This window comes from Brachionichthys hirsutus, chromosome 1, assembly GCF_040956055.1.
Source record: "Brachionichthys hirsutus isolate HB-005 chromosome 1, CSIRO-AGI_Bhir_v1, whole genome shotgun sequence".
Classification (NCBI taxonomy): domain Eukaryota; kingdom Metazoa; phylum Chordata; class Actinopteri; order Lophiiformes; family Brachionichthyidae; genus Brachionichthys; species Brachionichthys hirsutus.
The window spans coordinates 10090688-10116693 of NC_090897.1; the positions used below are offsets into that span (position 1 = coordinate 10090688).

At 43.8% G+C, this 26006-nt stretch overlaps 1 protein-coding gene across 1 annotated transcript; it reads left to right on the forward strand.

The window, feature by feature from the left end:
* Nucleotides 1–1417: 1417 nt before the first annotated feature.
* dhx38 (DEAH (Asp-Glu-Ala-His) box polypeptide 38) lies at nucleotides 1418–16107 on the forward strand. Its single transcript, XM_068742402.1, has 26 exons — nucleotides 1418–1731; nucleotides 2148–2338; nucleotides 2762–2920; nucleotides 3013–3175; nucleotides 3541–3659; nucleotides 3752–3828; nucleotides 3927–4082; nucleotides 4272–4433; nucleotides 4575–4682; nucleotides 5082–5206; nucleotides 5349–5486; nucleotides 5766–5952; nucleotides 6281–6466; nucleotides 6811–6951; nucleotides 7469–7579; nucleotides 7757–7873; nucleotides 7990–8097; nucleotides 8203–8315; nucleotides 9088–9296; nucleotides 10288–10442; nucleotides 11193–11348; nucleotides 11809–11943; nucleotides 12295–12420; nucleotides 12508–12603; nucleotides 13005–13126; nucleotides 15317–16107. Exons 1-26 carry the CDS (start codon nucleotides 1418–1420, stop codon nucleotides 15396–15398), a joined length of 3756 nt encoding a protein of 1251 aa, XP_068598503.1. The 3' UTR covers nucleotides 15399–16107.
* The last annotated feature ends 9899 nt before the right edge of the window (nucleotides 16108–26006 follow it).

Consider the following 26006-nt stretch of genomic DNA (forward strand, 5'->3'; position numbering starts at 1 on the left):
TAGTATATTGTAGATGAGTGCATCTACATTCTGAAAAAGTTTAATCATATGTCAGCAGAATCATACGCATTATAATAAGTTATATTTAAATGTATAATGGAAAAGTTAAACTAATGTTAGGGATACACATGAAAAGCTATCTATTTTGGCTTCATCAGTCATAAATTGTTTATATAGTTGGTCACACTAAACTTTTAGAACTAAAACCACTTTAGTTTGGGGGATTCTAATTACATTCATGCATGACACAAATTTAAATCAAGTTTACAAAAAGAAAATACAGTACTCCTCTAAAGTAATTTTACATTTAGTATACAGTAGGTATGTGGTAAGGTCATTTACTACTGTGATTTTACAATTCCAAGCCAAAGTCGTGGCTGTTTAGATAAAGGTTCCTTTTTTTAAATCAAAACTCCATTATTATTAGTGTAGTGTCTAATACTCATTTATAATAGCATATTTAAGGTGTCTGACGATCTTTTAAGGGATATTCTACACGTGAGTTGACATTTACAGGCATCTAATTCATATAGATTTTTGGTTGTTGAATGTAAAGCTTTTGGAAATACTTTCATATTGTTTTATTGCTTTTACAGTTATTGTTTCAATTGTCATGTGCCACATAAATGCGGGTTTCTTTCGCAGAGCTACCTCTTGTGAAGACGACACTTTTAAATAAAGTTGTTCATTTTTTCTACCTTCCCTAAGAATTGTGGGATTGCAATGGCTGCTCCCTTGTCTGTAAACATACGCGTTGCGCTTACTTAAACCACAGTTTACTTTTTCCAGTCACATCCGCAGGCCCGTCGCTTTCTGGACTGCTTCCCTGACCACCTAAAGTGAGCCAAAAACACGCGATTAGCCACCTGTTGGTTTTCTGTGTACAGGATATAATTGTTCGCAGGCTAGCTAACGCTAGCTGCTCGATCGGAGGTACGCAGTTGCGAACTTTAACTCTGTTCATCTATCTTTTTTTTTACACTTATGAGGGTATTTCCATGTGTACCTCAGATGAACACATTGCTTACACTGCTACAACAAATACTCATGTAAGCATTTTACCAGAAAAATGTACTTAAACCGCAGACTAATTAATTATTATATTGTTTGGTTGTTTAGAGCAAGCTAATATATTTCAAGAAGGTGTCAATTTATGAGTACATGTTATCTGTCTTCTATCTAAGCCCTTAGATCCATGGATTACTTCAATGTCAGATATTTCACAAGAAATCTAATTACCTAGTCGTCTCTTAAAATGATTTATTGGAAAGGATTTGTGACTCTTGTTCCCGTTTCCCTTCTGCTATTCTCTGTTATATCAAAATAAAGACAGCCATACTGAGAGTTACAGTCCCATTAGCTGACCAATGCAGTTTTTAATTAACCTTTTGCACATATCACAATTTATCCACAGGTAATGGATGAAGATGTGTCGATGTATAGACTTGAAGGGGCCGATCCAGCTCAGGTTGGTGGCCTGATAGTAAAGAAGAAGAGTGCTGCTGCAGAGCCCCATGTTTTTCAGGCACCTACTCCACGCACCTCTTTGCTGGGATTGGATTTGTTGGCAGCCCAGAAAAGGAAGGAACGTGATTTTAAGGAACAGACTGATGATGACATAAATAACAAAAAGTCAAAGGTTTCCTCCTACAAGGATTGGGAGGAGAGTAAGAGTGACTCTGGGTCTGATGATGAAGACGATGATAAGAACAGTGATGCAAAGAAGGAGAGGTGAGTGTATGGGTAAAGATATTTATTGCAGATTATTTATTAGCATCCAGATGGACAGTCACTGCTTGTCCGTTGAGCATTAAACAAATGATATGAAACAAGTTTGACAAATAAATACAAACACTTACAGTATTTTATGAAGTCATAATTATAAATTTCTGCCTCATTTATATATGGGTTATTGATTACATTGACTGTCTGGAATTTACAGTTGGAAGTATGTGAAGTGTTTTTTGTGTATTTCTTTCATTCTCAAATGAATAAACTATCTCTAGCAGGCATCGTAAAATGCTACTTTTTAAGGTTTATGCATTCTCTGTATTTTAAAATTTATTCTTCACACTGGTTTAGGTAACTTTTTAATAACTAATCATATTGTTTTCCTAATGAGTAATAAGCTGTTGTCATCCTGTTAGCAGGAAGTATCGTGTGACTGGCTCTGAGACGCCCTCAAATCCTGGAGGGGTTAGTGAAGAGTTCCGACGCAAACATCAGCAGCGGGAGAAAGACCGACGTGAACACGGAGTCTATGCCACCTCAAAAGAGGACAGGAACCGTGAAAGAGAAAGAAACAGGGACAAGGGCAGAGACCGAAGGACTGAAAGAGGTGACTCTTTGGTTTGCTCAAGCTGTTTATCTACGTATTGTATTTTTATGTGACTGGGGTTTAGTTGCAGCCCTGCTGCTTGATTATACTGCATTCCATTATTGTTCATGTTAATATTTTGGTTGATTATTGGCTGATGTTTATGGAATTTGAAACAGTCATGTAGGGTGGGGGCCTCTATGTTACCACTGAATTTCATCTGGGACGGATCCAGAGTGATGTTAGGAAAACATATTTCATTTTCACATTGAAAACTCCATTTTCGGATTCAAAAATCCGTAAAAAAAATATATTTTATATATTCTATTCTAAAATAGTTAAAGCATTTTAAAAATTTAATTGGTAGATCAATGGATCATGAAAGAACATCATCATGACATGTCATATGAGTTTTTAAGTGTAAATATCTCTTCTCTTTGTCAGATGAACGAGATGGTAGCCACAGCCGTGGCGTCGGCAGCCGGTCAGAGCGTTTGGACCGTGGTGAGAGGAGTGAGCGCTCACAAAGAGATGGGTTTTCTGATCGCATCAGCCGGGGGAGTAAGAGAGACGAACCCTTGACACCACAGCAGCGCCCCAGAGGTTTGCTTCTACTGTCTGCTCTCATTTAACTCATAATTCATAGTGACCTTCTGCTGATGTGGTTGATTGAATTTTATTTTGCTTTGATACAGATTCCTTCACGCCCTCACGCTCCAACTGGGAAGAGGATGACAGTGGTTATGCCAGTTCAAAACATTCCCAGTGGGAGTCGCCATCTCCTGCCCCATCTCTCAAAGAGTCGGACCGCTCAGAGCGAAGTCATCGCTCCAGCCGAGAGAGCGAGAGGAGGGATAGGTCAATGCCTGTCATTAATTTTATAATCCTTTTTTTTCTATTAACCACACACCAAAGCTGAGTTTTATCTGAACAATCTACGTCAGGCAGATGAATGTAACATTCTTAAAACATAAGTCCGTTTTTTGCAATTGTGACAACGTCTACCAGTAATTTAAATTCTATGGATATGTGCTGCATTTTCCCTATTTCTGTCTTAATAATATTGTTATTACACCCCTAGTATTGTTACTAACACATATCTGAGTCTTACAATGTGTGTCCTTACTGTGTAGCCAGATTGTCACATTTGGTATGAAATGCTTGTTGCTTAGGAACAATACTTTCTTGAATATTGTGTGACCTTCCATCTACTGTATGCTCAGGTCAATCAGAGGCCGTTATCCTGATGACACTCCGCTGCCCACCCCATCTTACAAGTACAACGAGTGGGCCAATGACAGAAAGCATTTGGGCTCTACACCTCGTTTATCACTAGGGAAAGGTGCTAATCGAAAAACATCCGTTTACACACAAGATGTAAATGCTGTATGTTTCTATTTAGACTGGATGTTTGTTGTTCTGCTTCCTTTTCAGCCCGGAGAGAAGACGGTGAGGGAGGAATTGCCTTTGACAACGAGGAAGAAAAAGAACAGTGGCAGGAGGACCAGAAGGTGGGCCGTGCCCTGATTTTAGAATCGGTGCCATTTTTCTGGTGATATGTTTTTTTTGGTTGTTTTTTTACATTAGTAATTATCTGATGCTTTTTCAGCAAGCTGACAGAGACTGGTACATGATGGATGAAGGCTATGATGAGTTCCACAACCCTTTCACACCGACCTCTGAAGAATATGTGAAAAAGAGAGAGCAGATCCTCCAGAAGCAGACTCAGAAAAGGATATCTGCCCAGAAGCGACAGATTAACGAGGTACAACATCCGTGCTTCACGTTCTATTTATTTATTTCATTTATATTTATTTGGGGTTTTTTAACCAGATGAGATGAATTGAAAGCAACTTCTCATGTACAGGGATGACCTGAGCTAATCAGGTCTGTGTTGTCTTCTTTTAGCGTCTGTGTCAGAACGTCTTTCTAAACAGCTCTGCTCTTTTCTCAGGATAATGAGAGGTGGGAGACGAACCGTATGCTGACCAGCGGTGTGGTGCAGAGGTTGGAGGTGGATGAAGACTTTGAAGAAGACAATGCGGCTAAGGTTCACCTGCTGGTCCACAACCTGGTTCCTCCATTTCTGGATGGAAGAATAGTCTTCACTAAACAGGTAAACGGCGCCTGAGCACGGATCCTAACACAAGGCCTGCAGTTACAGCGGCTACATTTGAGGTGGATTCATCGTGATTCAGTGCCTAAATGTTTCATGTTTGTGTCATTTAAAATATTTGGATGCGTTATTGTGCTGCAGCCGGAGCCTGTCATCCCTGTGAAAGACGCTACCTCTGACCTGGCCATCATCTCTCGTAAAGGCAGCCAGCTTGTCCGCAAACACCGTGAGCAGAAAGAGCGCAAGAAGGTTGGTTCCGTTAACACTGAGAGTGCCACTCAAACAGATGCAGACACTGACTGGGTTAGGGTAATGAAATGTGTGCAGAAAACACATTTGAGATCTTCAGATTTTGAGACTTGTATGTTAACTAGTGGTTTAGAGCCTCTCAGACAGAAATCCTACAGTTCACCCTACAGCTAAACTATATCGGTGATATTAATGGAAGCCCAGATAGGTTATACAGTTAATGCTAATGATAAGGCCAGTGCCCTCTAACTTCACCACTTCAGTAATTAATTTATTCATGATTTCCCCCCCGGAGCCTGTGCCAGGTGCTCCGTCGGCACCTCTGCGTGTCAAATATGGATAATTTTACAGACTGATCTTCATAATCATAAGATGTCATTTGATTAACTCTGTTTTCAGGCACAACACAAACACTGGGAATTGGCAGGCACCAAGTTGGGTGATATCATGGGGATCAAGAAGAAAGAAGAGGAAGACTTGTCTGGGGGCAAACCTGTCGGCGAGGATGGCAAAGTAGATTACAGGTGAGCAGAATACAACGCAAAGTTTCCATCGCCATGACATTTTCTCTTGTAGCACAGGCTCAGTGGAAGTTTATGGAACTGGGATGTCAGTGTTTCTGACCGGCAATATTACTGGCTGCTGGTTTTTCTGTATGCCTCACAGAGCAGAGCAGAAATTTGCTGACCACGTGAAAGAAAAGAGTGAAGCGAGCAGTGAGTTTGCCAAGAAGAAGACCCTCCTGGAACAAAGACAGTACCTGCCTATTTTTGCTGTCAGACAGCAACTTCTAAACATCATAAGGTATTGATGTCCAGTCACAGACAGTTGCTGACCCAGTTTCCGGTACCCCTCCATACAGTTACAAGGGGTACTGGTTGAAATCATTTATCTTGTAAACACAGTCATCGGTAGATAAAGTTAAATAAAAAAAAACCAGAATATTTGTGAACACACAACACTGTTACACACAACAGAGCGACAGGGCCGAGTGCTAGAACCGAGGAGGAAAACTGGGATTAAGTCTTAATCCTTAGCTGAGTTGCAATTTATCTTGTTTTTAATGTTTCCTTCCATATGTAGGGACAACAGCATAGTGATTGTTGTTGGGGAGACAGGAAGCGGCAAGACCACCCAGCTGACTCAGTACCTGCACGAGGACGGGTACACCAGCTACGGCATGGTGGGCTGCACTCAGCCCCGAAGAGTGGCAGCCATGAGCGTGGCCAAGAGGGTCAGCGAGGAAATTGGCACCAACCTCGGAGAAGAGGTGAGTCTTTAAAGATCAAGCAAAGAGTCACAACAAGTGGAACATCTGTCAAAGACTTTCAGTCTCCCGAAACCTCTCACCTATGCCGATGCACAGTAGTCCAAGTGCCGTGTCGTACCGCCACCTAGTGGTGAACTGGAAGATGTGTGGTAGGAATTGACCTGAAGACCAATTAAGAGGAACACTGGGTCTACCTCAGACCCAGAGAGTTTTAATGTCCCGATGCATGATGCGTTGTGCAGTTCATTCGGTGTTATCTTCTCTAAATGCGTACTTCAAAGTGTCAACATAATATGGTACAGATTTATACTGGCAATGTCACCTACAGGTTGGCTACGCAATCCGGTTTGAGGACTGCACGTCTGAGAAAACTCTGATAAAGTACATGACAGATGGTATTCTGCTCAGGGAGTCACTGAGGGAGTCTGACCTCGACCACTACAGTGCTGTTATTATGGACGAGGCACACGAGCGCTCCCTTAATACTGACGTGCTGTTCGGCCTGCTACGGGAGGTTTGTACGTAGCAAGTAAACACCCAATTAATAAACACTTTCATTTGTTCTTTTCGGACACACACACATCTGTGTCTGATTTGTGTGTCAGTGATTAAATCTAAATATTTATCATTGTACTTACAAATACAGCACACACACGCACACAATGAAATTGCATTTACACCCTATAGTGGGTGACAGAAATAACTATGCACACAAACACACGTATCTGTATTTTTGTCTGGACTTCAACCCATGACCTTCTGGTTCCCAACCGACTGATCCACTGTCGCTCAGTACATTTTCTGATTTTATGTCATCACATCCTCCAACCATTTCTCGTCTACGCTGTCTTCCTTTAGGTTGTATCTCGACGCAATGATCTGAAACTCATCGTCACCTCGGCAACTATGGACTCAGACAAATTTGCAGCATTTTTTGGCAATGTGCCCATATTCCACATTCCAGGAAGAACCTTTCCAGTAGACGTCTTATTTAGCAAGGTATGTTTCCATTTCCATTCGACTCTTGCACAGCGGTGCCAGCGATATCCACATCCCATCATGCAGTACGTTCCATCGTAAACACCAGATCTTCTTAACAGCTGCAGATCAGTATCTTTTTTACATCATTTCAGGATTTATATACTGTACACGCTATTAAAGTACAAAATGTTTGCTTGTTGTCATGCCGACTCGCTGCCCTAAAATTGACCTATGCAGGAAAAACATGGGTTGACTGATGGTTTAAAGATTCGAGGGGCTTCTGTCAGTGACACGGATCGTTGGATGGATCATATATGATTGATATGTGATCCATTACAATAGCAAAGGCAACTTAATTATTTTAAAAGCCATAGAGGATCATGCTGTTCACCAACCACATACATCAGCGCATTGCTCCGTGCTACAAGCAGTTTGTATTTATCACTAAGTACCCTGTAAGTACGATATACCATGAGGCTTTGCCTGTTGTTGAGTGATTTCAGTGGTTGTGTTTGCTGTGTTTTGTGCCGTGTAGACTCCTCAGGAAGATTATGTGGAGGCAGCAGTGAAGCAGGCCTTGCAGATCCACCTCAGTGGGTTGATGGGAGATATTCTCATCTTCATGCCTGGACAGGAGGATATTGAAGTGAGGGACATGGCTGCTCCCATTGCTCAAGTGTTGTAACAATATATTGGCTAGTATATTTCCCCAACCTCTGGACTACATGGACAACGCAGTCCTGTAATCACTCTTGTGTATAGCATTTATTTTTGCTTTTAAAAACAACAGAATGTAAATAATTTTGTGATTCTTTTCTGGCAGGTGACATCAGATCAGATTGTGGAGCGGCTGGAGAATCTGGAGAACGCTCCTGCTTTAGCCGTCCTGCCCATCTACTCCCAGCTGCCCTCTGACCTCCAGGCCAAGATCTTCCAGAAGGTTTGTATTTATTGTATATTTATATTGCATGTATTTCTACCCTTGGCATGAGTAAGTAATTGTAATATACACATCTGCCAAAGCAAAATAGAAAGAGTCTTACATTTCTCTGCTAGGCTCCTGACGGTGTGAGGAAATGCATAGTTGCTACAAACATCGCTGAGACCTCCCTCACTGTGGATGGAATCATGTTTGTTGTGGATTCAGGGTTCTGCAAACTTAAGGTATTAAGCCACATGTTTATACATGCAGCTTTTTTCATAATGCATTAATGAAAGATCATTTAGTTTCTATTTGATGCTTCCCCCCCCCCCACCCCCCCTCAACAGGTTTTCAATCCTCGTATTGGAATGGATGCTCTGCAGGTTTATCCCATCAGCCAGGCTAATGCTAACCAGCGTTCTGGCAGAGCAGGACGTACAGGACCAGGGCAGTGTTACAGGTAACGGCACAAGTCTTCTCTCTGTGAGCTTACGTTTGTGAACAGAACCTTAATCAGTTGTTGAGATAAATTTGGTGATTGTTAGTTAAAGACGGCAGGAGCGTGCGTTGATGTGCATATCGTATCTGTAGCTTATTCAGTGAGCAAACAGCTATGATACTACTTCCACATGATGCTTCAAGTCCATGCCTGCTTTGATACCATGTGCCATATAGTGTTGTTAAAGTGTGTCGTGTCTCCTTGGTCATTTGAGAGCAGTGTGGTCTCAGTCGTTTTCTTCACGGCCCTGGGTGTGTGATGTGAATGCGCTTTCATGGCAGGAAGAAGTAGCGGGCCAGAACCCTACTCTCCACAGGAGTTCATGCTTTTTTTTTTTACCGTATTTATGGCAGGGAAAGTGTCACAAAGGTTCCTGTCAGAAGTCTCCCTTGACCCACCCCTCTTCTGCCACATTTACTTCAGCAAAGATTGTGTGACGTACACAGAGGGACACAGTTTACATTTTAATCAGCTGTTTATTTTTATAACTTTGGCTCTGGAATGTGTCCCAAAATAAAATGTTCTCTACAGCTGTTCAGCATCTGGATCGTACTGCTGAGTTATAATCCAACCAGGCTGTTTGTATTAGAATATTCCTTCTTACTCTGTACCTGTCTGTGCTGCGTTTCACTTTGCATATATTGTTAAAAAAATGTACAAATACCTGTAAAAATGTTTTTTTTCTGAGTTCTCGACTTCTTGGATTTCTCACTCAGTGTCTGTCTCTGTCCAGACTTTACACTCAGAGCGCCTATAAGAACGAGATGCTGACGGCCACCATACCAGAGATCCAGAGGACAAACCTGGCCAATGTAGTCCTTCTGCTGAAGTCGCTGGGCGTTCAAGATTTGCTGCTTTTCCACTTCATGGATCCACCGCCTGAAGACAACATGCTCAACTCCATGTACCAGCTCTGGATCCTGGGAGCTCTGGACAACACAGGTAGGCAGTGTAAAGGGTTGAAGTCACGATGGGCATTTTAATACGATATGCAGAGCATGTAACAAAAACACTGTTAAGTTTTACACAGCTTGAGTTTTAATTGTGCTCTGTTCAATTCACCTCTGTATTAGAGCATCATGATGGAGAGCAAAACATTTCTAATTGGTGACCTGCATTAAATTTTTATATGCATATGAAGATGCTTTTCAGTCTGTCTGTTTGACATAATGGTCACTAACTTAACTGGAAAAAAAATCTAAAACGTTCCACAGCTCAAGGTGACATTTTCAAATGTCTTCTTTTGTCCAAACAATTACGCTAACCAAAAAGCTAAGATTTTAATTTCACTGATATTTTAGGAAAAAAAAAGCTGGAACCATAAAGGTAAAAAAAAAAAGAAGATTGTTGGGCTCCATAGATCTGTTGCAAACACAGTGGGAGACTAGCTGTTTGGGGAATGCTGCAGTGATGAGGATGTAGAAGCTACAGGAAGGTCCTGCAGGAGGTAGTTGTGGAGTAATTGCCTAGTCACTGATCCGGTGTTTGATTTGACTGGTTGGGTCTCATTTCTGTCTCATCTTTAGCCAGATTCCAGAGGATTTAGGGATTTGGGGATAAGGGGAGACTTTTGATGATTCCCTGTATGGTGTGTTAACAGCAGATTATCTCTGATTAAGGCTTACCCGCCCCAAACGGGCTCTCTGCTTCTCTGCCTTTCCTCGTCATAAGCTTCTTAGACTCTGTCGTCTAATCATTTAAATCAGAACTGGCAAAGTTTTTGATCTCGCTTTCTGTTTTTTTTACCCTACAAGTATTCTCAGCTGTCAGCAGTTCATTCTTCTTTCTCACAGTGTCACATTATTCTGCCTTCTCATCATGCCTGATGGAGAAGTTGTTTATCACTCATCTGGTCCCTCTTACATTCTTCTCATCTTGCGTATTTTTTAATGTACCGGTAATCTTATAGTTGTGTTTTCTTGTCCACTTTCAGGTGCTTTGACACCGACAGGTCGTCTGATGGTTGAGTTTCCCCTCGACCCCGCCCTCTCCAAGATGCTGATTGTGTCCTGCGACATGGGCTGCAGCGCCGACATCCTCATCATCGTCTCCATGTTGTCTGTGCCGGCCATCTTTTACAGACCTAAGGTACATCTACAGTTAATGAACTGGAGGATGCACCATGTCAGTGCGACACAAATTCCCTTCAGGTGTAAAACCCTCTCTTCTTTATGTCTGCATAAGAGTCTGGCTGCAGCAATCTGAACCAGCTGCTGAAGGGGAGGCTTGGTTAATGCTAAAATATAGAGCGCTGCAATAGTCAGGTCTTGAGGACATTGAAACCTTTTTGTAGCACCTCCATTCAGATTCCAGAGAAGCTAAAAGGTCACGGTCGTAGAGAATCATCACAGTGTCATTTGCCTGGCTCAAACATAGAGAATAATCTTCACAGCACAAATGAAAGCTGAGTCAAAGAGATGCTGTTTTCTCTTCAGCCTCCAAATGTATTGATTTCCTTCCTTGACATAACAGCTAAGTTTTTTTTTTTTAATGCTGTGGCAACAGTTCTTAAGGTCACTGCTGCCTGTCTCGACCTGTATGAGAGACAGTAGCTGGGGCACATGGTGGAGCATTTAGTCAGATGACTGCCTCAGGACTTGGACAGCAGCGCTCCAAAGTAAACTAAATGTAACTCCACCACCGCTGGATGTGTAAATACGCACAGCTATTTACAAACACATTGTCAGTGTCAAAAGAGCATGTCTTTGCCTTATTTTCTGCTTTTCTGCAATTCTAAATATTGTATTGAATAATTCTCATTTCCAAATATTTAGTTGTTTTTTTGTGTGGAACAATTTACCACAGTGAAAGACAAATAGCCTGTTTATGTTCCTACAGGGTCGTGAAGAGGAGAGTGACCAGGTCAGAGAGAAGTTCGCCGTCCCTGAGAGCGACCACCTTACCTATCTAAATGTATACATGCAGTGGAAGAACAACAATTACTCCAGCAACTGGTGCAACGAGCATTTCATCCACACCAAGGCCATGCGCAAGGTCAGACCCTCAGCGCCTCAGTCTGCTCTATCAGCCCCTCTGGCCTTCCATAGAAATGGTGCGCCATTCGTTTTGTTTTGTGTGTGAAGGCCTGTCACATTTCTCACTGTTTGATTTAATTTGATTGATTCTGCTTATTCTGCAGCCTTAAATTAGCTTTTAGCTCCAACCAGGCCATGACGAGGGCAATAAATGTCTCTTCCTCTTCGTGAGGTGGAGGTGGGGAAGAACAGAAGAAGACAAATCATCATTAATGTCACAATTTTAATTTATATCAATACAGCAAATACTCCTCAGTTGATACAACCTTAGGCATGTGAAAGTCCTTTGAGGCTTATTCAATGTCCTGCTGAATTATTTTTAAACGTGCGTTTATCATTCTATCAATGTGACGGCTTCAATCTAACAGTTCGATGAGTTTTCTGCGCTGTTCAACTCAAACGCACGCTGGTTTGTGTAGGTACGTGAGGTGCGCTCCCAGTTAAAGGACATCATGGTGCAACAGAGGATGAACCTGATGTCCTGTGGGTCAGACTGGGACATCATCAGGAAGTGCATCTGCGCTGCTTACTTTCACCAGGCTGCTAAGCTCAAGGTACGCCCTGCTCTCTGGGCCCCTGTTACGTATTCGACCAGGTGACAACTTGTCATGTGGTTAAATATATATACCCCATGGTCTCACATTAAAACAGCTCTAAAATCTGAACATGGATTTTTACTCATGACTGTAATCAAGCTGGGGGTGGTTGTCTAAACTAAAGCAACCAACTGTAGCGCCATTGGATGTTCTTCAAATTTAATTTCCTGTTATCTGAACCGGGTGAAGAAGCACATTAACCCAAATCTTTCGAACCTTATAGTGCGCCCATAGAAGCAGGTCAGGATGCACATTACCCATAGGGTCCCCTTTGCCAGACTTGAATCGGTTTAATCCGTTTGCTCCCAGGGCATTGGAGAGTATGTGAATGTGAGGACAGGCATGCCGTGCCACCTCCACCCCACCAGCTCCCTGTTTGGAATGGGCTACACGCCTGACTACATCATCTACCACGAGCTCGTCATGACCACCAAGGTGAGAAGTCGGCCTCTCTAGACGTCTGTCAGCACAACCGCATTGCAACTTGTTGATTTATTAAACTGTGTGTGTGTGTGTGTGTAGGAGTACATGCAGTGTGTGACAGCCGTGGAGGGAGAGTGGCTGGCAGAACTTGGGCCCATGTTTTACAGCGTCAAACAGGCTGGAAAGAGCAGACAGGTGAGATCGGACTGGCGCTTGTCGAATACATTAAGTTAATTCATGATGCGGCCAAAAGGCTTTTAGACAGTACAGTTTGTGTGTTTGTACTTTGATTTGGAAACTTAGATGTTGTCTCTCAGGTATCATTAAGATACAATGACACTCGTATTTGATATTATATATTAGGTTTTAGATATTTGAGTTCGTCTAACACTGATTGCATTTGTCCACAGGTTCTTGGCAATTCAACGTAAAAACCTTTTTGGTGTTTTACCTAAATTATTTCATTTGTACAAATTTGCTATCTTGCTAATCTCGTAACACAAACCTGTAGGTTTTAGACCCTCGTGCCAAAACCCTTGATAACTAAACACCTTACTGTTATTCTGTCTATCCTTCTTATCTGATTGCTCTTTCAGGAGAACCGTCGCCGGGCCAAGGCCGAAATCAACAACATGGAGGATGAGATGTCCATGGCTGAGGAGCATCTCCGGGAACGTCGAGAGGAGCAGAGCAAGAAAAACCAGTGTGATAGCATCAGGCAAGTCGCCAGCCATCTCTCCTGCGTTCACCTCCTCATCATACGGGTCTCGTTCCCCGTGGCCATCATTTGCCGTATGCAGTCAAGATAGAAGCATTTAATTTTACTCACCTTTTTCCAAGCCATATCTTCGCCCTCCCTCCATCTCTCTCTACTCCACTTCTCTCTCTTCATGATGAGCTTTTCTCACCTTTGGTCCCTGCAGACGAGACAAAAAGAAATAATATTGACTCCTGGCTGACCCCCATTACTGCAGCAATTTAAATTGTGCCATAGCAGAGTAGAGAGAGAAGAAGGACGTTCAGTTTCAAATTAAACCCCCCAAAAAATTTAATTTCACACCCATCAGTGGGCTTTATTGAGAGAAATCAGGCCATAAAGACAGATTAGAAATCTAGCTTTTATTGTTAATTAAACAGGTGACTGAGCTGTTTGTGGGACCACATCTGTAACAGATCTGTTGAAAATAATCACACTCCAGCTTTAGGATTAAGAATTAGATGTGTGAAGACGACTGTCGCCCGCTCCCCCGGGCTGCCTTTGTTCTCCGGCAGGCCCCCGGAGCGACTTCAGTCTGACTCGGATGGAACATTGGGTGGCGATGCCTTTGTGTGCCGGCTGCTTATCACCTGTCTCCCCTGCTCACTGGCGCAGTGGTGAGAATTAGTCAACGGTAATCCGCGCTCGCCGCGCTCCCTGGCTGCCCACGTCCCTCCTCTGCGCGCTCCTCTGCGCGCTCCTCTGCGCGCTCCTCGCTCCTGAGCCAGTCAGGCGATTTGTGTATAACAACACCGACAGTGTTACTTACTGTTTCTGGAGTGGTGAGAGGAAGAATCATGTCTTTATAACGTTATAGTTTACTATAAAGTATTTAATGTAGTAATTGTGCCAATGCCAAGCCTCAGTACTTTCTTTGTACTGACCTAGATTTGCATTTAGGGAACAAGGAGAGCTGTGAAGTGAGAAACAAACAGAAAGCTGTTTTTATGCAGTTTGCTACTATAAATGAATGATTTATATTTATTATTCACCTTTTTGAACGTTGACTTGAAAAAAAAGGTGTGTCCCGATGCGACTTTGAGGAAGTAATGTTCATTATCCATTCACTGTTTACTTATGTCTTGTAGAGCAATTAGTCAAACAAAACAATTTGATATAATCTTGCGATTAACTGCTAAAAATAACCCCTCAAAACTGCAGAACTGCTTTCATTTACCGAGAGTTGGTATTCCTAGTATGTAGACAGACCCTGATTAGAATGATAGATTGTATTCTGATTTATACTACTAACAGTACTTTATGCATGCAGTTTGTATTTGAGAGCTTTGCCTTAGACCATTTTTAGCTGCAGACTGGACGGGCTTAGATTTGCATTATCCTTACAATTCCAGTGAATCCTATAGGCATCATTGAAAAGCCACCAGTAGACTTGTGGAACTTGCTGAAGTTGTGTTATTGATCGTGGCGTGTGAGTCTGCAGTTTAAAGGAATAACTGATATGTTACTCAGACCTGAATGCTGACTCGTGAAATTAAAACCAGCAATTCTGCCCTAGACTCTCTCTAAACACAACTGTGGTGTTTGCTGTCGTGTATTATATATAACACCAATATGGAGGTCCATCCTTTAAGACCCCACAGACCCACTAACGTGTGTGCGTCTCGTCCTAATATCTACACCCCCCCCCCCCCCCCATACATTCAGCATATTGCCTACATTTATGTGGCTGGCTGTCGTGAGAATTCCAGCGGCTTTTGTACATACAAATAAAGAGCAACCATTTCTCCTGAAGTGAACATGAACACAGAGAAGAGCACACATTGACACAAGGGGTTATGGCCCGATCACTGACGGTGTGTGAGCTTGTGTGTCCGTGTGTGTGTGAACAACAGAAAGATGAGGGAAGTGTGGGCAGTGTCAGGGTGTCACGCTGCGGTAATTAAAGATGATAGATTGGCTGTCAGAGGGGTCAGCCTCTACTTACCGACACTCGTCACAGAGACGGCAGTCTGCCTTTTAGCTCTCATTCCATTTCCACCCACCTTTATCCATTCATTTATTTATTTTTAACCTCAGTTCCTTACCAGACCAGTTTATGATTTCACCGCATAGGACGGTTAAGAATGAATCGTTCGCATGTTGCCGCTTTAATTAAATGTAACAACTTTTTTTTTTCTTTCTCTGATTCAGAGCTGTGAAAATCTGCACACCGGGAAGAAAAGAAGAAGCCCCAATGACACCCAGACGCACCCCGGCGCGTTTTGGACTGTAACATCTTCCAACCACGCTGGCTCTAATTTGTCATTTAGGACCGGGAAGACACCAGCACAAGCAAACACATTTACTTCTTGTCATCTGAACCTCCCTCAGCTTGTTCAGAGCCAACTGCAGTTTATATATCGACCACTAGATAGAGAACTTGTATAAGGCACTCAAAGATAAAGCTGGTTCATCAAAATCTGTCCCTCCACCTTTGATCAGCTGTTAGCAGTGTCTGTGATATGTTTTCAGGAATAAAATGGACTACGGTAGGTTCTTTGTATGTGTGCTCATTACATTAATTAAAAAGTATTTTTACAGGCATCACTGCAATGATTTTAATGCAATGCTAGAGATTAAATTTCATTTGGTCTGCTGTATTTTCTCCATCCGGACATACCGAGAAAAAAAATAATCTAATTCCAGTGTTCCTTGTCTTTGTGTCCGTGCTTTACTAGTTCTTGTACTGCTGTGGCTTGAACAGCACTTGCCCCAACATTGAGTGCTCCTCTAATGACTGAAGCACTATTATCTCTGTACTTGTGCTGTGAGTGTCTCAGATTAAAGAGTTGTGCTGTAATGCGCCTATGCATACACAAAATGCACTCATGAAGGCTTGGGCAGATGAACTTGTTCTTGGTTTTGTTAACTTTGTTCCAACAATGTAATGTAACATGGCTTTGCTGCACACGAAGCAGGCCGGATTAAACGTAACTTTTTTTCCATGGTCCTCGTGTTCAAAATTGCAGTTTATTATTTTTTTCTTATTTCTCAATGTCTGTCTTTTAAATGTATTTTTATGTTGTTATGCAGCTTTTGCTCTTTCGGCAAAGGATACAGCATGACTTCAGATTGCCATTTTGGTCAAGATTCAGGTTCCTTTTATTGTCATTCAGGCATTACATCGAAGATGCACTGCTGAACGAGATTATGATGCATTTGGCCACAACACGAAAACAGCTAAATAAACACTATAAAGAGTAAAAATAATTACAAATTAAAGGCGCAAGCGGTATCGAAGGCCCTCGCCGGCCGATGAGCTGGCCCGCCGGCGCACGCCGCTTTTGTCTGTGTTTGGGCTGTGACTTTCCTGAAGTCCACGAGAATCTCCACTGTTTCCTGGCTGTTCAGCTCCAGGTTGTTGCTGCTACACCAGGACTCCAGCCGGTCCACCTCCCTCCTTGGGAGCAGACTCATCACCGTCCGAGATGAGCCCGATGAGGGTGGTGTCGTCCGCAAACTTTAAACAGTTTAACGTAATTGCTGAACTATTACGCGCACCTGTGAAAAAGCCGCACCCACTGAATTTTAAAAAAATATTTATTTTGTACGAAAATAAGCCGCACATATTCGTAAACTGCAGGTGTCTACCGGTACATTGAAACAAATGATATTTAACGGAACACGGCTCGTAACGATATCCGCAGCAGGTCTCCAAGGTGAACAGCCTCTGGCATGTTAGATCAAGGGAAGTCGGCAAATCAGATCCGTAACTTCGGGATAAGGATTGGCTCTAAGGGCTGGGTCGGTCGGGCTGGGGTGCGAAGCGGGGCTGGGCTGGGGGAGCAGTCGCCCCGTCGCCCTCCCCTCTCCGCCCTCCCCTCTCCGCCCGTCGGAGGCCACGCGCGCGCCCGCCTGGCGGGGTGTCCCCGTCCCCCTTGTCCCCGTGCCCCTCATCCTCCGTCCGCGGGAGCGTGGTGCGGCAGGGGTGGGGACCTTCCCCGCGGGGCGGCGCGTCCGACGCCGCGTAGCGGATGGCGGGCAGGCGGCGGCGACTCTGGACGCGCGCCGGGCCCTTCTCGCGGATCTCCCCAGCTACGCGCAAGCGGGGCTTTCCCTCCGGGCGGGCGGGCGTTAATTTCGTAACGAAAATAAATAGGCTTTAACGAAACACGGCTCGTAACGAAAGTGGGAAAATATACGTAAATTTGCCGCGTCGTTGCATAAACCGCAAGGTTCAAAATATTGGAAAAAAGTAGCGGCTTGTACACCGGGAATTACGGTAGTATTTTTGTATTCGTATTTTTTTCCCTTTCCGTACAACATGAGTAGCCGGTGGGGGATCAATAATGGTATTCGGTGCATTTAAGAGGGGTCATTAATTCGGTCTTTTGTTTCCTAAAAATGATATTGATAGTAAAGAATATTAATATTCTGAAGAAAAGCATTCTTCCTTTCGTTTGGGACACTTTTAATGATGATCGCATACGACCAGAAAGTTAATGTTCCATGGACTTTTGTTCTGTGATGAACCCGGAAAGGGTTATTTGGTTATTATTTATTGTACTAATCGTGTTATTTATTTATTAATAGTGTTATTATTTATTTCCTGACTTTTTCTTCTGGGTTATTTGCCATCGTCACACTTTTCCTGTACAAACTGACCCCGGCCCCCCATCAGAGAAGGGAGACGTTATGTGGCCCTCACAGGGAAAGGTTTGGGGACCCCTGGTGTACGGCTTAAGAGTAGGGACACCGCAAACCAGCATTAACATCAAAGCAGATCAAAGGGCAGAGCATATCTGGCAAACAAAAGCCAAAATCAAAGCAGATGGACATCAAAGGATCAAGGTACTGTATATAAGAAGTAAGGTTTGATTGAATTGTCAATTGCTATTGTAATTCCTGAATCACGATGAGCGAGTGCAAAGGTTTACAAGTAACCAGGCGTGGGTATACCCCTGACAACCTGCAACCCATGGAGACGGTCATCGACGTCAGGCTGTTGGACCAGGCTAAGGAAAGCCCCAAGAAAAGCTCTGCGAACGCATCCGCTCTCCGCCCCAAAGAGGAGACCGAAAAGCTGATGGCGCGTCTCCGCTGTATCCTCGACGTGGTTCGACCTGGGACACTACAGAAACTGGTGAGGCAGGTGAGCCAGCTGAAGATAGACACCGAGGAGAGGCTTCAGCTACTGGCTGGTCTGGTCTTTGAGAAGGCCATCAGAGAGGAGAAGTTCACTCGGCTCTATGCCAGCATGTGCCACGCCCTGATGGATTTGAATGTTTCCAGCCCAGACAAGCCTGGAATTGTAACTTTCCGCACTCTCCTGATCAATCGATGCAAGAAAGAGTTTCGAAATGTTCTACATGAAGATGCCAAAAACAAAGAAGCGCGTACTGCCATATTCAAGGGCTCCCGCCGGCGGTCAGTGGGAATCGTACGTTTTATCGGCGAGCTCTACAACAAGAATGTATTGATAGCCGAAGACATCCACAAATGTGCTTCCATACTCCTCAAGAATGGTGATGACGTGTCTTTAGAATGCCTCTGCCAGCTGCTCACAGTGACTGCAGAAAACCTGCAGGGTGACGGCGACATACGGCAAATGGATCAGTACTTCGAGCAGATCGGCAGCATCATCACGGAGGGGACAACTTCAAACAGAATCCGCTTCTTGCTGAGAGAGACATTGGCCCTTAAAAAGGGCATCCAAGAGCCTCGCAAGCCAAAAGCTAAGGATTGGAAGCCCCAAACTCGTCCTTCACTGCCGGAAAAGGTAGAAAAGTCAAAGGCCATTGAAAGCGAGCGCAGTGACGTCAAAGACGACAGGTACGAGAAGGCCTTGCTGGCCATGGATGAGCTGAAGATCAGGCAGAGGCAGGAGCTGCTGGAGGCTTCCGAGCAGGCGGAGAAGGTCAGAAAGGAGCTGCTCGCCAAGCAGGAGGGGCAATTCAAAGAGCTCCTCGCCAACAAGGAGGGGCAATTCAAAGAGCTCCTCGCCAACAAGGAGGAGCATTTCAAAGGGGTGCTCACCAATCAGGAGGAGCAATTCAACAAGATCCTCGCCAATCAGAGGGAGCAATTCAACGAGATCCTCGCCAACAAGGAGGAGCAATTCAACAAGATCCTCGCCAACAAGGAGGAGCAATTCAAAGAGCTCCTTGCCAACAAGGAGGAGCATTTCAAAGGGGTGCTCACCAATCAGGAGGAGCAATTCAACAAGATGCTCACCAATCAGAGGGAGCAATTCAACGAGATGCTCACCAAGGAGGAGGAGCCAGCTGAACGGAGCAAGGAGGAGTCACTGAAACAGGAAGACAAGAAGACAAAGACAAAGACAAAGCGCTGGTGGGCTCGACTCTTCCAAAGACGAAAGAAGACATCAGCAAATCAGTGAGTGCTGTGGCCTCCAGGAGGAGGGACCGGAGGGGGGGTCCGTGCAGTGTGAGCTGGGCGGCAGCCTAAGGCGGGGACCTTGGCGGTCTGACCCTCGGCTACAGACTCTAGCTCTAGGGACGTGGAACGCCACCTCTCTGGCGGGGAAGGAGCCTGAGCTGGTGCGCGAGGTTGAGAAGTTCCGACTGGAAACAGTTGGTCTCACCTCGACACCCAGCAAGGGCTCCGGAACCACTCTTCTTGAGAGGGGTTGGGGAGGAGATCCTGCCCCTAGTGGAGGAGTTCAAGTACTCGGGGTCTTGTTCACGAGTGAGGGAAGGATGGAGCGAGAGATCGACAGACGGATCGGTGGGTCTGCAGCAATGTGGACCCACAGATCCGTCATGGTGAAGAGAGAGCTGAGCCGAAAGGCGAAGCTTTCGATTTACCGGTCGATCTCCGTTCTCCTACCCTCACCTATGGTCACGAGCTTTGGGGAGTGACCGAAAGAACGAGATCGCGGGTACAAGCGGCTTGAAATGAGCTTCCTCCGTAGGGTGGCTGGGCTCTCCCTTAGAGATAGGGTGAGAAGCTCAGTCATCCGGGAGGAGCTCGGAGTAGAGCCGCTGCTCCCCCACATCGAGAGGAACCAGAGGGAAGTCTGGGCTTCCCTGCTTAGGCTGCTGCCCCCGCGACCCCCCCCCGGATAATGGTAAAAAAAGAGAGTCTGCCCCAGCAGAAAAAGAAGAAAAAAAGAGTCTGCCCCAGCCACCTCGACTGACTCCTCCCTCCCGCCCAGCTGAATCTAATAAAATCTAATAAAAAATATTGATAATTTACTCTCTTGTCTCCTTTCCTTAAGGTAGCTGATGGCTACAATGCAACTTTCACACAGGTTAAATAATATTTCCCAGTAGACACAATGTTTTGAAACTAGATGGTCAGAATAGTCTTTAAGGAATTGAAACTTCAAAGCAGTTGAAAGTTGTAATTTACCAATTTATGATTTTCTCCGTTCAAAACAAACACTGATAAAATATGTTTCAGTATTTCTTTCTCATTCATATGTTGACATATATTCTACTAAAGTAATATTCCCCAGGAGTCTCAGCCTTGCGGCCTGACGAGGCCGTTGCAGGTATTTTCTCTGTATTGCTGCTGTTCTCATATCTGCAGCTAGATGGCAGTGTTGGCCAACAGATTTTTGAGCAGCTCGCTTTTGCACAGTCTGTAAAATCTTTGGCAGTGAAATTTTGACAAGACCTGGAAATTCACAGCAAAAATTCTACTTAACTCTAATTCAATCATAATCATGTAAGCTGGTATTATTAATGAGGTACGTTCAAAGGCAATACCAGTTTGAAAGAACTCACTTCTGTGATTTATTCTAATTAGCCAAACCAGGTGTGGAAAGGTAAATATTTGAAATCTGTGTGAAATGATGGCGCTATCACACTTTGGAATTATTTGAATAGTAAAGTCTCTTTTAAATACCACCCAAGGATGCACTATTTAAATATTAAGCACATTTCTGATGTGTATAACTTTATAAGGTTTGATTGCTTTTGGATTATTATTGTGGTGTTTTATGTTTTGTGTCGTCTTCGTCACTTTTGTGGCAGCTAATGGGGGTCCTTTTAAACACTAAACACTAAACAACAATAAACGATGCACACGACATCCTGATATCTTGATTTGATCGTGTGTTGTCAGCTGATACAAACACACCGGGGTGACAAAATGCATCTTACAAAGTAGTCGAGCATCTTCAGTTCAAGATGCTCTAGATTTAGCTCAGGTAGCTTCACTGTCCGTTCCAGCGCTAACTCACGTTAGCTTCAGGAGATAAGTTTGAGTTAGCTGACGATGACAACACGCCCACAAATACAGCTCGCCCCGCCCTTCGTGAACGTCACCTGAGGAAACGCGCTGACGCACCTGGCCTCCCAGTTCTCCCAGCAGCACCGGACCGGTCCTCCGCACTGGTCCCAGTCGGGTCCAGGGTTCCACGCCTGTGCTGAAATGGTATCCGGTTATTAGCTTTAAAAATAAAAGCACAGCCACCTTTTTGTCATCAGTAATTAACTTTAACGTTTATCCACAAAGTACACCTGTCGGAGTTTAACCCGGATGTGGGCGTTCCGTCAAACTCCGCATCGATCCTATAGTATACGATTCAACTAAATACCAAGATTTTTATTTTGAAGGTAGAACCCGACAGCTCCGATCAGCCTGATGACGTCGTGTAAATCAGGGGTCCCCAACCACCGGGCCGCGGCCCGGTACCGGTCCGTGAGGCATTTGTTACCGGGCCGCAAAGAAAGAACAACTAATGTATACAACTTCCGTTGTATCGATTATTAGCGTCTAAAAGGTGTTTTATTTTGAAAAACGACCGGATTTTCTCCAACGTAACAATCGCGTCTTGATACGTTGCTAAAAAAAAAACAGCCGTGAACTAGCGAAAATTAATAAAAAGAAACAAAAGTCTTTGGAGAGCTTCTTTGCTAAGGAGAAAAGTCCTACTGAGGAGGAAGAAGAGGCGGAAGAAGAGGAGGAAAAAGAGGAGGAAGAAGAGGAGGTGAGGACCTCCAAGAAGAGAAACCAGGACTGAGACTTAAAACTCGGGTATTAACAGCTGGTTCGCTCCGTTAACGAGCAATGAAGGGTTAAAACCTGCTTCGGCACATTGAGACCAGAACCCGGATTAAAAAACAAGAAACCGGATTAAAAGACAAGAACCCGGATTAAAAAACAAGAACCCGATTATGAGTGTTCTGCCGACCTCTGTTCTCCAAGGCTTTGTGATTGAGTGTGGTGGGTGGAGGAGGGTAGGAATATAATGGACTCCACCAACTTTAACGAGACAAATCTCAGCTATGGGCTGACATTTTGAAATAGTCCTTGTGAATGACGCTGTCAGCAGTCACCTTTACCAAAGCTTTCCAGGGAAGGTCCCTGTAATGACGGAGGGAATTAAAATGGTCTCTAAGCCTGTGGAGACAGGAGCCGCGGGATTAGGGTGCAAAGCCACGCCTCTTAAATGGGCTCTGCTGCCACACCCTAAATAAAGAAGCTGTCTTTTCATAAGAGCACAGCTCCGCCGGCGACACGCCGTCACCCTGAGGCTTGATGGAGGGATCGTGGTGAATGTTGTCCACTGTGAGATTTGTTGAGATGAGCTGTCCTTCACATTAAGCGCTGCCCCCCCTCCTCTCATTCCCCCCCCCCCCCCCCCCCTTGTTGTGTGTCTGGTGGCAGACAGGGACAAGCTCTGCTGTCATTACAAACTTAATAAGAGCAGAAGTGAGATTGATGAGAAAAAACAGAGGCATCAACTGCTCTTTTAATTAACTCTTGTCCCATAATGGTGCCGGGACAGAGGCACAGAGCAAAGAATGAGACGTGTTCTTTCTCTCTCCACCCCTTTCTGTTTTGTTGCCTCGCTCGCCCCCAATAATGAACAGCCTTCTGGGACCCAATTACATCCAAGGCTGCATTAGGAGCACAGCAGGCCCAGTGGAAACTTCAGCTGAGTGCCCCCACCATCCACTCCCTGTTACCCTGCTGGAGATGGCCTTCACTTGATTGCATTGTGAATGTTACACCCCACCCACCCTTGCCTTCCACCAGCAGTGAATGCACAGTGTTTTATGATGGAAGAATGAGGTCTGTGCTTCTTGTAAGCTGCCCTTCCTGCACCGATAGGCTCTGCATGCCGTGTCGAATGGACAGCACGAGTTGGTGCACGAAAGCTGGTTTGTGTGTCGCTTCTCTCCAAGATATTGTATATAATTATAAGGATGTTATCTAGAAACATTTAAATGTAGGGTTTTAAAGCTGAATAAGCCAATGGAATAAGAATCCAAACTCTAGTCGGTCTGTTTAGTAGACACAAATCCTGAGGCAATGATAGTTTGTTTTCTACTCAAACAGTCATTTATCACCATTTATTTTGCAAACGACAACAAATGTGAAGGTTTACATTTCTTTGCATGTACCACTACTTTAAATCAAGTTTAACTCCAGTAACCAGTGAGTTTAGGGCATTTGCATGAAGAACACATCTCCAGCTGATTCGAATGTGAATGTGATTTGTTTTTCAGTTATTTGATGAGAGACTCAACTAGGATGTGAATTACATTTAGGCATTAACACACTTATTGATATGCATTGTCTACTCATTTGGTTTACTTCCCAAAATAAAATAATTACCAACGGATTGGATAACTCTGGGATTCTCTGGCTCGGCTTTGCTTCCTCAGGCCTTAAAAACCTTGTTCTTCTTGTTCAATCTTTTTTACAAGAGTCTTAGACGCCATGCAGTGTAATGTCCTGGGGACATCCGAGGTATTAATAACAATTATTGGTGTTCCTCACTTTGCGCAGACACCTTAAGTGTGGCGTATTGACTGCTATGCTGGAAAGAATGTTGCCTATTGATTTGGCCCAAGCAGAGAAACCAATGCTGTCCTCTTGCTGTGAGGCTGGAATGAATCCTTGCACGCTGCCATGCGAGTGAACACTTCACCTACTACAACCCAGCGACCCAGAGCCATGCATCCCACTGCGTCTGTGTGAACTGGAAATATATCCTCACTGACGCCTTCTGAAAGGTCGAAACGAGAGACGGGGGCACCGCATCCACGCAGTGACAGGAAGTAAAGAAAGGCACCAGCTGCTGGCACTTCTTTTGGGGGGCAGACCAGTCGTGGACTACGACTCCTGTAACTCCTCTCCGTCATACTTTTAAACTCATACTAATTGAGTTAAAAAACTTTATCGCTGTTGGTTTTTCCTAAAGACAAATGGAAATGTAAACAAAACAGACTATTTACTTCTGTTTGTAAGACATTTAAGTGTTCCTGTATGCAACTGTGATTTTACTGTTGCATTGTCTTATCTCTCCCCAAGACTGTGTGCACTGTTGGTCTGCCTCCCTGTGGACTGTGTGGTTACTAACAGATCATCCACTATTGCTTAAGGGTCTTATTTTGTAGTAGAAGAAAGACTTGATGCTGTCAAACTCAGACATCCCATGTGATTGAAGGCCGTTGGGCATGGAACTCTCAGAGCTGCCCTCAAAGCTGCAACAATGCCTGCTTTCACACAGCCGACTTGTGGTGGGTGGAGTGTAGAACAAAGGCTGACTTGTTAGGGTTTAGAGGCCTTTATTATTCTTTTATTTGGCTGCAATTTCTTGTCTGTCTGCCCTTATTCATTAAGATTTTGGCTATGCTGGAGTATGTGACTCAGAACTCTGCGTTTCATTGGTTGCAATCAATGTACAGTAGCTTAATCATTACAATCATGTGAATGTGATTTATGAGCTCAACATGTATTTAACTTGCATGCGCAAAAAAATCTTTAATTATGACAGTATACATTCAGGATTATACAAGTCTGTAATGCGATTATTCCAGCATATTTACCGGTACTTACATCAATTCATTAAATCTGATTTAATACTTGCTAATAGGTTGTACATTACACATTCTGAAAGTGTAATCGCAGTCTCAAGTATTTATAACAGAATCCATTCAAATCTGAGACTGCAAGCTCCAGAAAGAAACAAGGTCAAGCAAACTTCTCCGCAAAAATAAATACACATTTTCACTATCACTTTTTTCCCAAAAATGAAACTTGGTGAGTTTTGACAGAGTTTATCATCATTGATAAATAAAAATAACAGATACAAAATTATGGGATGTAATCGATCAAAAAGAAATCAAAATCTGCTCCTGGACCAGCCGGAACTCTTGAAATCATGCCGCTGCTTGTAGAATGCAGGCTTGGGGAGGATGGCCGCAGAGATTCTTCTCTTCTGGGAGCTTTCTGCTCGACTAATCAAAACTCCTCTTGCAGTCAGAGCACAGCTAAAGCACAAGAGACTTCATTCAGACAACACATGGAATAAATGGGTGATTAAAAAGCATTAAGGCAGCAAAAACGAGCTATGCTATAATGGGCTTAATGACGCCTGGGTTTACTGGGTATTATTGGACTGCTCTGACAGAATAATCTTGATTTTATAACCAAATGTCTGGTAAAAGACATTGTGGGGCTACATTATGGGAGAAGCAGGATCCAGTGCTTTTGAAGCATGACACTACTTTTGGAAATTCAACATATCTCAGCCCCTGTTGTTATTTTACAAAAGTAAGAAATTAAATACTTTTCAAATATTAAACGTTGTCACCTTGAGCCGTAGCCGAGTCACACTGGTCAAAATTACAAGCATTTTTTAAATTTAGGAATAAAGACTAATTGACTATACTTTTTTTCTGTATTTTGATTAATGTCCCCTGTGTGCAGGTCCCACTGAGGAAGTTTCCATAAGCTGCTGTGTCACTAAAGGCCTTGGTGAAACACGGCATCTGCAGAGAACAAATATCGACTGTTAGTATGCCAAATCACAGGAGTGAAAATGCTCCGGTAACAATGGAACCGAAGCATTTGCTTGTTATTTTGTTTTCAGTGTCAAAACACTCCCTCATTACATGATTGGACAAAAACAGCTTTG

Coding starts and splice junctions, on each gene's coding strand:
- dhx38 (XM_068742402.1), top strand. CDS start 1,418: ATGGATGAAGATGTGTCGATGTATAGACTTGAAGGGGCCGATCCAGCT. Junction 7,874..7,989: donor AGGCCAAGATCTTCCAGAAG/GTTTGTATTTAT, acceptor TTTCTCTGCTAG/GCTCCTGACGGTGTGAGGAA. Junction 11,944..12,294: donor ACCAGGCTGCTAAGCTCAAG/GTACGCCCTGCT, acceptor GTTTGCTCCCAG/GGCATTGGAGAGTATGTGAA.